The sequence below is a fragment of the Pimephales promelas genome, chromosome 7 (genome assembly GCF_988280905.1).
Source record: "Pimephales promelas chromosome 7, fPimPro1.hap1.1, whole genome shotgun sequence".
Taxonomy (NCBI): Eukaryota; Metazoa; Chordata; class Actinopteri; order Cypriniformes; family Leuciscidae; genus Pimephales; species Pimephales promelas.
The window spans coordinates 7,410,316-7,423,139 of record NC_142775.1 but is presented as its reverse complement, the minus strand read 5'-3'; the positions used below and the strand labels follow the sequence as shown (position 1 = coordinate 7,423,139).

The 12,824-nt window shown below is 39.4% G+C and overlaps 1 protein-coding gene across 5 annotated transcripts in view; it reads left to right on the top strand.

Annotated features, from left to right (window-relative positions):
• Positions 1-12,824, top strand: part of kalrna (kalirin RhoGEF kinase a) — a 362,661-nt gene that overhangs the window by 121,726 nt on the left and 228,111 nt on the right. For all 5 annotated transcript variants that reach the window (XM_089133002.1, XM_089132999.1, XM_089133001.1 and 2 more), the window contains exons 2-3: positions 4,459-4,536; positions 7,545-7,659. In XM_089133002.1, coding sequence (XP_088989128.1) covers positions 4,459-4,536; positions 7,545-7,659 — 193 coding nt within the window. The remainder of the gene's footprint in view (positions 1-4,458; positions 4,537-7,544; positions 7,660-12,824) is intronic.

Sequence of the window (12,824 nt, the reverse complement as noted above, 5' to 3'; positions counted from 1 at the left end):
TATTCCTTCATTCCACCTCTTCAACACCACTCACCCTGTTATTAGAGGTACAGAGAGTACAGATTCCTTCTTTCCTATTGAATCACACACCGAAGAAGGCACGCGCCGAAACGCGTCTGTGCAAATAATATAAAAGTACCAACCCGGTCTCATCCCAAGACATCATATAACTGACGTTTTGGGACGTCTTTTGACCATACGTCAATATTCGCCTTTTTAGGGCCCCCTTAAACGTCGGTAGATGAGGTTATGGGATCCTAACTCTACCCCATACCTAAACCTAACCCTAAACCTAACTGACGTTAAAGGTAAAGCGTCAGTTGTATGACGGCCCGGGATCGCCATCTACCGACGTTTAAGGGGGCCCTAAAAAGGCGGATATTGACGTATGGTCAAAATACGTCCCAAAACGTCAGTTATATGACTTTTTGGGATGAGACTGTGTTAAAAGTACATATGCATAGTGCTGCCTCTCTCCTATATTTTCCGTATTCTAATCATCCAGGCCAGCACTTTTAAAGTTATAAGCATATACATTGAATGAAGCCTGCTCCTATCCTCACTTAAGCCCTATTCGCACAGGATTAGTATTATCTGGTGACCTGTAGTAATTTGTAATAATTGCAGAGTTTGTCTGTAATCTTAATCCCGTGCGAATCGGCCATGTCTGTAATTTGTAAATTAAAAATTCCAGTCCAAATGACCTACTATATTTCGCCGAACACCGAGGTCCTGTGATAATATTAGTCCTGTGCGAATTGGTATCTCTGTGTTTTGGTCGGATCGTATATCATTTTGTCAAGGTTTTTGTTTCATGTGCGCCTTTTTATCCATCTTTCCCGAAGAATGGAGTCACTATACACAACTACAGAATTTGCAGAAAGTAAATAATTAAAATCTCCAGAAGAGAAAAATCAAAACGATTGATTAGATGGAGATGAATGACATGTAGCATGTATTCATGTATTCTGTTTATGTCATAATATATCATACAACTAGACCTATAACGAAAAGACATTTCCAAGCAATAGCCTATTGACATCATTTCCGGGAGATAAGTCAGTAAATTCGAGAAAAATCACACGTTTCGGTTATCCTGTGCGAATGCACCACATGAAATTCAGATGTGGCGGGGTAATTTATAAATCACACGAGGTCCCCAGATAATACTAATCCCGTGCGAATAGGTATTGTTAAGGTAGTGTATAAAGAAGTATGCAGCACGGTTGCGTCTACTGTATATCAATATTTAAATGTGGTCATTTGGTTAAACAATGAGTCAAGACAGAGTCAGTAGGAGCCTATGGAAAGAGTTGGAGTTTTGTGGTTTTAGTCGATATCTGGTAACCCTATTCCTAAAGTTACACATTTAAAACGTACAGGCTTCCAGTAAATGCCTCAGAAATAGCAACAAAATAATATTATGTTTAGTGGCGCTTTCAAATCAAGTTTTGCTCATTTTTCGAAACAGATGAATGCAGCAAAATATTATTGTGTCAGTTGAGTTTACCTCTTGAGGTTTACTCACACAGTTCTTACTAGCTGGCCTTTATTACACTCACCCCCCTAAACCTCACTCCAATCTGGGTCACGGCACCAATGAAACCAACCCTACTCGACCAACTCCAAAAAGGATTTGAACCAGCATCTCCAAAATAGGAGGTGTGTGCTATAACCAGGCACTAAAGACTGTGCCTCTTGAGGTCAGGGGAGTGAGGTTTATCTGCACATCTTTGTTCTAGCTGGCCTTTATTACACTCACCCCCCTAAACCTCACTCCAATCTGGGTCACGGCACCAATGAAACCAACCCTACTCGACCAACTCCAAGCAGGATTTGAACCAGCATCTCCAAAATAGGAGGTGTGTGCTATAACCAGGACACTAAAGACCATGCCTCTTGAGGCCAGGGGAGTGAGGTTTATCTGCACAGCTTTGTTCTAGCTGGCCTTTATTACACCCACCCCCCTAAACCTCACTCCAATCTGGGTCACGGCACCAATGAAACCAGCCCTACTCGACCAACTCCAAGCAGGGTTCGAACCAGCATCTCCAACATAGGAGGTGTGTGCTATAACCAGGACACTAAAGACCGTGCCTCTTGAGGCCAGGGGAGTGAGGTTTATCTGTACAGATTTGTTCTAGCTGGCCTTTATTACACTCACCCCCCTAATCCTCACTCCAATCTGGGTCACGGCACCAATGAAACCAGCCCTACTCGACCAACTCCAAGCAGGATTCGAACCAGCATCTCCAACATAGGAGGTGTGTGCTATAACCAGGACACTAAAGACCGTGCCTCTTGAGGCCAGGGGAGTGAGGTTTATCTGCACAGCTTTGTTCTAGCTGGCCTTTATTACACTCACACCCCTAAACCTCACTCCAATCTGGGTCACGGCACCAATGCAACCAGCCCTACTTGACCAACTCCAAGCAGGATTCGAACCAGCATCTCCAACATAGGAGGTGTGTGCTATAAACAGGACACTAAAGACCGTGCCTCTTGAGGCCAGGGGAGTGAGGTTTATCTGCACAGCTTTGTTCTAGCTGGCCTTTATTACACTCACCCCCCTAAACCTCACTCCAATCTGGGTCACGGCACCAATGAAACCAGCCCTACTCGACCAACTCCAAGCAGGATTCGAACCAGCATCTCCAACATAGGAGGTGTGTGCTATAACCAGGACACTAAAGGCTGTGCCTCTTAAGGCCAGGGGAGTTAGGTTTATCTGTACATCTTTGTACTAGCTGGCCTTTATTACACTCACCCCCCTAAACCTCACTCCAATCTGGGTCACGGCACCAATCAAACCAGCCCTACTCGACCAACTCCAAGCAGGATTCGAACCAGCATCTCCAACATAGGAGATGTGCGCTAGCCAGGACACTAAAGGCTGTGCCTCTTAAGGCCAGGGGAGTTAGGTTTATCTGTACATCTTTGTACTAGCTGGCCTTTATTACACTCACCCCCCCTAAACCTCACTCCCGTCCAGGTCATGGCACCATTGTGACTGGTCCTAATCGCTATGATCCAAACAGGATTTGAACTGCCGTTTACAGCATGGGAGGCAGGCACTTTAAAGACCACAGCGTCTAAAGGCTAGATTAGTAAGGTTTACTCCCACAACTCTACTAGCTGGCCTCCATTATAGAAGCAAACATCAAAATGGATTTATTTATTATGGTTTGGTAACAGTGTTTTGAGGTCATAAGGAACTGTGCACATTTATCTTTATCTATTTTTATCAAGAATGTAATCTGTAATAATCATTTCAGGAATAAAAGTGTTGCGGTTTTATCGCCACTAGTGTTCATTTCAACTGGGAACCACAGCGAAATGTGTGTATAGCTAAGTTTTTAGAGTTTCACATAAATATACTTTTCCAATGAGCCTACGACAAATGAGACTGTTACACGCAAACTAATTCATTGTAATCAATTACTGCTGCTCACTAGCAAATCCTAGTACCAACTCATTGGTTAGGCAAATGTATCCATTTTATCCATGTTTTCAATCATCTGCTGAACTACATCTGCCTTGAATCTGATGCATAATCAGCCGGTCTGCTGAAGCTCTTTCATTATCTTTCTCTCTGAACCTCTGTAATGTAGTCGTTCATTAGCAGGGTCGCCAGCGTGCTCTTTAATGTGAAGAATCAGCAGCATTGATCCACTCCTGTGAAGAGAGAGTCCTCAGGGAGGAGTGTAGTAATGAGGAGACACCTCGCTTCAGATGGCTTCATCCTGTATTCTGGGTGTTTATGATGGCTCTTATCATCTCTCTCCGAGGGCTCTGCTGCTTTATGATAGTCAGATTAAAAAGTCCAGACCGAGAGATAGGGGGTTGGTCATGAGAAATACAGAGGAGACAGATGTGGACAGGAAGGAAGATATTTGTGTGTTGAGGATTTTACTGTAGACCCAGTGGAACATTTTGCTTAGGGGTTGCGTTTTCATTGCACAGAAGATCTTATGGAGTTCTCGGTTATCTTTATGATATCTTAAGAGCCATCTTAAATGTCTTAGACATTTCTCCTAAAACCCTATTTCAGCTTCAGCAATTTTATCTGCCATTGGTTTTGTAAATGCAACATTTCCATTTTTAAATAAATCAGATTATCACTATTGATATATTAAAATATGTTGAATATGTTGACATAATTATCTATATTTAAATGAAAAACGAAGTAACAACTGCATTTAATTTAATCAGGTGGCTGTTTTTCACTGTATTGCAATAATAGTTTGTTATATAATGTGTATTTAAAAAAATGATGAGGACATGGCAGCCTCAGAGGAACTAGTCGTGTAAGGAGGATGCAGCTTTTCAAGTCTGAACCACTCGGTAGCCTATGTGTATTTCCTGTTTAAGATTATGTATTATGTTGGAATGTACGTAATAAGTAAAAATTAGATTGCAAATGAAAATAATTTTGCTTTTCTCAATTTTCATTCACAGGGTCTTTCAGAAGTGAAGGCATAGTGAAGGCGTCTGATGTCCTCCCTGTACTGAGAGAAAAAATAGCCTTTGTATCAGGTGAGTGTGAGATCTGTGAGATGTTCTGAATGTGATCTGTTGTCTTTTACTTTCATGTTTTGAGAATTAATTACGTTTGGCATTGGGATTTCATCGTTTGGCTCTGGTGTTGGTGGTGTCCCAGATAGCAAACTGACATTGAATCAACGTGGAAACATGACATCGAAACAACGTTGATCTGACATTGTTTTGCTCATCGAATTAACGTCGAACCAACGTCAGACGCGTCATTCTTTCAAAACTAACGGAAAATCAACTTGAAATCAACGTTGTTTCAACGTTATGAAAGCAAACCAATTTTCAATTTTCATTTAGCTTTGAAGAATGCCGCGTCTGACGTTGGTTCAACGTTAATTCGATGAGCAAAATCAACGTTGTTTCGATGTCATGAGAGACGTCGTTTCCACGTTGATTCAATGTCTGGTGATTGCTGTCTGGGGTACCAGCTGGTGGGGAACTTGTTTTTTTGTTGTTGTTTTGTGGGCTAAACCAAATAATGAATGCAGAATAATGTAATGCAGAATAATGTAATACAGAACATTCAAACATTAAATGGGTCATGACATCTTTTGACATATAAGAGTTATTTGTATCATTAAAACATCCTGGGCCCTATTTTGATGATCTAAAATGCAAGTGTCAAGCGCAAAGCGCAAGTAACGTTGTGGGTGGATCTTGGCGCTGTTGCTATTTAACCGGCGGGATAAATGACTCTTGTGCTCGACGCAAATCTAAAAGGGGTTGGTCTGAAGTAGCTTCATTATTCATAGGTGTGGTTTGGGCGTAACGGGAAACAAACCAATAAGAGCATCAAATCACATTCCCTTTAACAGCATGATGAACGAGGCGCGCTTGTTCCATGGCGCAATACTATTATAACGGCACATTTACCAGGCGCGCTTCACAATCGGTTCACAGCCAAGGAGATTGATGTTCTCGTCAGGGCTGTAAAAGAAAGAGAAGTAACATTGGGGATGGGAAAAACCCACCCAAATTAGCTTCGGTTAAATAATTTTTGTAAGCTTTATGCCTATTTTTCCCATCGTCATGGACACAACAATGATTTCCCAGCCCACTGGCGTTCAGTTGCTTAATGGCTGACATTTGCCTACTCTTGGTATAAGTGTCACATCACATCAAAAGTCACTGTCAATGTCTACACTGGATACTGTTTACTGATTCACTTTCTGAAGTACTCGAGTCCATGTCCTTGAGTCTGCCAACAAGTGAACAAATGAAAGCTTAAAGGAATGTTTAAGTCGTCCTGTCGAGTTGATTGAACAACTTTGGGGAGTAGGACACTATGTAAACATAAAACCATGTCTCCATTTGTGATTGTAGAAACGAAAAACAAGCGCTACTCTATACTGCTCAAAACTCACGTTTGAATAGTCAGTAGCAAAGTCTTAAAATATGAACATACTACTGTGTCTGTGAGTCATAAGCATCAGACTGTACTTGCAAAGATGGAATTGCCCCACTTTTTAGAATCAGCCTTTGTGTCTGAATGAAGTGTTCTAGGAAAACATTGCTGAGCCTTAACTTTTACAAAGAATATCTCTTTGGGTTTAAGACTTTGAGCTTTGTAACTGCAGATGTTATACTTGCACAAACAGCTACATAACACACTTTGTATGTGTTAAGTGTGGTGATTAAGTGTATTGGAGAGTTCTTTAAGGAAAAAGATGAAGCAGTTGTATCGTATCTGATAGCAGCTGCATCACAAACAAATTAAGGTTTTATATGGATAATATTTTTAAAACACTAAGAAGTGGCGGTTGATACCGTTTCCTAAGCAGTGACATTAGCCAATCATAACAGTGGCCGTTTACTGACAAGCCCTAAACCCCTTAAAAATGGATCATTGTAAAGAATCTCAGGATGAGGGATGAAAATCATTTTTCAAATTCGTTTGTGCAAAAAAAAAAAAAAAAAAAAAACTTTATTAACATTGTAAGGGAGCCTGCAGCAAGTAGGAATAGATTTTTTAAAAATCCATGTCATGACCTGTTTAATGCACTGGGAATTACTACAGCACATCCAGAATAAGATCTGTTATTGACTGGTCCTGATGTTATGGGATTTTTCTATGAAATATATATATATATATATATATATATATATATATATATATATCAGCTTGAGTGTAGAGGTGTTTACTCTAAACTTCACAGATTTTGACCTGTGGCTATTTCACATGCGTTGACATATTAACAGCTGGCTAAATTTACTGATCCAAAAATCTAAATATTGTTGAGGCACAGTGGTTTGTGTGCCAGTTAATCTTGTGAGATGTGAGATGAGCCACAAATCCGTGAGTACAGTTTGAGAAACTTTGGGAGCAGATTTCAAAAACTAAATTTATGAATTTGTGGGTACAGATTGAAAAACCAAACCCAGATAGCAAACTGACATTGAATCAACGTGGAAACATGACATCGAAACAACGTTGATCTGACATTGTTTTGCTCATCGAATTAACGTTGAACCAACGTCAGACGCATCATTCTTTCAAAACTAATGGAAAATCAACTTGAAATCAACATTGTTTCAACGTTATGACAGCAAACCAATTTTCGATTTTCATTTAGCTTTGAAGAATGCCGTGTCTGACGTTGGTTCAACGTTAATTCGATGAGCAAAATCAACGTTGTTTCGATGTCATGAGAGACGTCGTTTCCACGTTGATTCAATGTCAGTTTGCTATCTGGGAAGGTACATTTTACAAATATAAGGTCACAGATTGAAAATGTATCGGTATGGTTTACCAATCCATGGGTGTGATTTATCAAACTGACGTGACAATTTAAGAATCTGTGAGTAATTTTTATAAACTGAGTGGATGAATTGCAATTCCTTTTGGCGCTCCATAAACATAATTTACCTCTACACCTTAAAACTTAAGCTGTGATTCCCCAAAATGCTGTTTTAGTTGGAAGCTCACTAGACATGCTCTGTTGTGAGTGTCATGTGTGCAAGGCTTCATTTTCTCTCTGGGTCGTTTACAGGAGGTCGTGATAAGAGAGGTGGCCCCATCCTGACCTTTCCCGCTAGGAGTAACCATGACCGAATAAAACATGAGGACCTGAGACGACTTGTAACATACCTGTCAACTGTGCCCAGGTGAGTTTTATGTTAATGTGTGAATTAACATCTCAGAATAAACTAACTGTAGAGCAGGCATGAGCATATGTGTCTTTATCCTGTACAAACAGGTCTCTGCTTTAACCCCAGGCCTTTCAGGGCAGACAGCCGCAGTACTAGAGTTATAAAAAAGAATTTCCTGTAGCTCAAGCAGTAGAGCATGTGTAATGGGGGACAGCTTGTAAAGTGGCTGACTGACGTTAGATGCTGCGGTCTTTAGCGTCTAGTCCTTGTTAGCGTGCCCACCTCCCATGCCGGAAAGACCGGTTCGAATCCTGCTCGGAGTGATACAAATAGAACTGGAGAGGTTACATTGGTGCCGTGACCCAGATTGAAGTGAGTTTTAGAGGGATGAGTGTAATGTAAGCCCAGCAATAGCTATGTGTTGATAAACCTCACTCCCTTGATCTTAAGAGGCGCACTAGTGACTTTAGCGTCCAGCAAAGCCAGTTCGAATCCTGTTTGGAGTGGCTCGAGTTGGGCTGGTTGCTTTGATGCTGTGACCCGGATGGGAGCGAGGTTTAGAGGGTGAATGTGACGCAGGCCAGCTAGTAATGGCGCTTTTCCATTACCAGCACCAGCTCGACTTGACTCGACTCGGCTCGCTATTCGCTCCGTTTTCCATTGCAGACGGTACCGACGCAAATAATACCCAGTCGTCATAGGGACACCTTTTGTTCCTCATTGCCCATCAAGCTCTTGCTGGATCCTCTCTTCGGCAACCAAACAAAGGAAAGTCTGTACCTCCTCGTTTGACCACAGCGTATTCTTCCGAGTTGCCTCAATAGTAGTAGTAAGTTTAGTAACTGTCTCTGGCCAAACTATTTAAACATGGCAGGTTTATTCTGGACACTCGATCTGGCGCGTGTAATGATGACGCAGTGAAGGGTGACATTTTAGTATCGCCTTAGTTTGCTCAGAACCTCGCCGGAGGTGGTACAAAAAAATGACCTGAAAGCAGGAACAGGTACAACTTTTAAACAGAGGAAAACCAAACAAAGGTGAGTCGAGCCGAGCTGGTACCCAGATAGCAAACTGACATTGAATCAACGTGGAAATATGACATAGAAACAACGTTGATCTGACATTGTTTTGCTCATCGAATTAACGTTGAACCAACGTCAGACGCGTCATTCTTTGAATGAATGAATGAATGAATGAATGAAAAGTTTTTGAATGAAAAGTTTTTATTTCGAACATGTAGAAAAAAAAGAAGAAAAAAAAAACAAATTTTTTTTTTTTAACTTATACATGTCCGAAAAGGAGTAGGAAGAAGCATAAGCTTATTCAATCCTACCCCATCTTCAACTAATTATAACTAATTAACCGGTTGACCGAATATTTTGATCTATTTGTCTCTAAACACCAAAAACAAAAACAACATACATATATACCTATGTGTATATACATCTTCAAAAAAAAAAACAAAAAAATTACATAAGAGAAAATAAATAAAAACTAATAATAATAATAAGAGAGAGAAAAATATATAAATAAACTATCACCTAACTAATAATCTTCATCCTCTCTATACCTTTCAAATATCATATTTTTACAATGCTTTTTAAACTGAGTCATACTTGGGCATTGTTTAAGTACTGAACTTAATCTGTTCCACAACTTCACTCCACATATCGAAACACAAAAACTTTTTAATGTTGTACATACACATAATTGTTTAAAGTTGCTCTCACCCCTAATATTATATCTCCCTTCTCTATTAAAAAACAGTTGTTGAATATTACCAGGGAGTAGGTTATTTTTTGCTTTATACATTATTTGTGCTGTTTGAACATAAACCAGATCAGTAAATTTCAACGTCTTGGATTTTAAAAATAATACATTTGTGTGATCTCTATAACCAACACCATGAATCATCCTTATGGCTCTTTTTTGCAACTTAAATAAAGATAATAGTCTGCATCTGTAAGTATTACCCCAAACCTCTACACAATAGTTTAGATATGGTAATATCAGTGTACAGTAAAGAATGTGGAGTGATTTGTAGTTCAGAACATGTTTCGCTTTGTTCAATATTGAAATACTTCTTGAAAGTTTATTGTATACATGTTTTATGTGAGATTTCCAACTTATTTTATCATCTATTATCACCCCAAGAAACTTATTTTCATTAACCCTTTCTATGTCCACCCCATCTACCTGTATCCGAATTTGTATACTCTTTTTAGAGTTACCAAATAACATGAAGTTAGTTTTATTAATGTTTAATGATAATTTATTTGTATCAAACCATCTTTTTAATTTATACATTGCTGAAGTAGTAATCTCCTCTAGTTCCTGTATATTCCCCCCAGAACAAAAAATATTTGTGTCATCCGCAAATAGCACTAGTTTCACTGTATTTGTAACTTGTACATATATCATTTATATAGAACAAAAACAATTTTGGACCCAGAACTGAGTACCACAAGTAATGTCCAAGTATGACGATGAGTATTCCCCCAATTTCACAAATTGTTTCCTACCTCTTAAATAACTTTTCACCCAGTGCAAAACTACGCCCCTGATCCCATACCGTTCCAATTTATTAATTAATATATTATGATTGATTGTGTCAAAAGCTTTTTTGAGATCGATGAAAACTCCAACTGTGTACTGTTTGTGTTCTAAAGCATTTGTGATTTCTTCGATTGAATCAATTAATGCCAATGACGTTGAACTATTTGATCTAAATCCATATTGACTGTCAGAAAGTGTTTTATATTTATCGAAGAATTTATCTAATCTATTGGAAAATAGTTTTTCTAAAATTTTGGAAAATTGTGGTAATAAAGAAATAGGTCTATAGTTTGTAAACTTGTGTCTATCACCAGTTTTGTATAGTGGAACAACTTTCGCCCTTTTCATTTCATTTGGGAATTTACCAGTGTGAAATGACAGATTACAGATATATGTTAATGGTTTAGAAATCCCCTCAATTACCCTTTTCACAATTTTCATATCAACTTCATTGCAATCAGTAGATTGCCTTTCAAGTCAATTCTTTCAAAACTAACGGAAAATCAACTTGAAATCAACGCTTTGTTTCAACGTTATGAAAGCAAACCAATTTTCGTTTTTCATTTAGCTTTGAAGAATGCCGCGTCTGACGTTGGTTCAACGTTAATTCGATGAGCAAAATCAACGTTGTTTCAATGTCATGAGAGACGTCGTTTCCACGTTGATTCAATGTCAGTTTGCTGTCTGGGTGCTGTGTAGTGGAAAAGCGCCATAAGAGTAAAGTAGTAAACCTCAAGAGGCAGATGTCTTTAGCGTCCTTGTTAGCATATCTTAGCATTTGACGGAAATGCTGATTGAAATCCAGCTTGGAGCGGTGCCAGCAGAACCGGAGGGGTGCTAGCTTCTAAAATCTATAATTTATTATTTTAAGAGTTCTAGATGTGTGTTAGCTGTGTGTATACAACTATTAAATTAAATATCCTGTTCGAGTATTTAGATAAACTGGACCCTTTGCTTTAAATTGCCAGGTCTGGTATTGTGCATGCTGTGTGTGTGTGTGTGTGTGTGTACATGTTTTTCTATCCTAGTTGGGACTGATATCTGAAAGCACACAGACTCATGGGGTCACTGTGGGGACCTAACTTGAGCTCCCTATGGGTACGCAAGCTTATAAATCATTCAGAATGATTTTTTTTTTTTTTTTTTTTTTGGAAAAATGAAAAAAAAAAAAAAATGCAGAAAGTTTTATGCGATGGACACCAGCCCTGAAACACACACTCACACACGAGAGTGTTATGAATACAGCTGACCTGTCTGGGCCACTGATCAATGCTGTCACTGCCCTCAGATGTCAGCATCAAAGTCTGTGAGCTAATCTGTGAACAAAAGATGGACTTAATACAAGTTTAATTAGGAGAAAGACAGAAAGAAACTGAAAAAGGAAAAAGGAATGGATGGAGACCCCTGTCTCTTTAAGCCTTTCCCACAAGCCATGATTCATCATCAGAGCTCATAGTGTTTTGATGTGTCGGTGCCCACAGGCATCTGAGCTTCAGTCCCCTTCAGCTGCTCTTTAACGCGAAACAGCTTTAAACTCCATGCAGATGAAATGAAAAGTGCAATTCTGGTTCACTGAGAGGTATCAGTTACCCTGTTTCATGATGTGATGTGGTTAAGTGTCTGAAATGTGTGTGTTTAGTATAGGAGGGTCTGAATGACTCCATGCGTTGTATTAACTGGGCTTTTTCCATTTAGTCAACCAAAAGTTATCCTCGTTAGCAAGTTGAACAAGTCATCCACATCCATTATGGATGTATAAATATCACACTAGACACAGAACCCGGCCCAGTTCGATTTCCACTCGGGAGCAGTGCTTGCATCATCAGTGTCGGATCAGTGTAAAGCAGTGCAGGCTGCTGGTTTGGAGAAGAGGGGAAATCAATGTTATTGAGTCAGCGTGCAAACTTCCCTTCAGGCTATGATTCATGCCCTGTGCTTCCTGCACTGGCACATTATATAGTGTTTGCGACACGCTCTCTTGTCTACGCTCGTGTTCACATTAAAAATTAGTATTCTATAACCATTTACTCACTCTCATGTCATTCCAAACCTGAATGACTTGACTTTTTTCTGTGAAGTAATAAGGGAAATGTTTTGAAGAGTGTGGCTCTTTTCCATACAATGAAATAATAATTCCGATAGGAGCTTTGAAGCTCCAAAAGGACAGAAAGCATCATAGAAGTATTATAAATGCCTTCTTGTGCTGTGCAAGTTCGTATGAAACAAAAAGGTTTGGAACAATGGGTTTATTTGTGGCTAAACTGGATTCGAAATGAACACTAAATGTGAGTAAAAAGGGCTTTTCTTGATTATAAAAAGACTAGTCAATTGACTTAAAGGTGGAATACCTAAGATTTTTGCATTAAAATATCCCAAAATCACAAGGCCAGTGTTATATATTTAGTTAAGATGATAACTTACAATATTCCAAATGTTTCAAACAATGTTTAAATCGCGAGAAAATTGAGATTTTAACCAAGGAAACGGGGCGTATGAGCAGGGGTGAGCTGGGAGTCGCCAGTCAATCGCGTCATATCCACGTTACCTCGGTTTCCGCTCGTACTGCGTGTAGTCCTGGACAAATGCGGTAGTTGTAGTTCAAGCAACAAACATCAATTATTCTT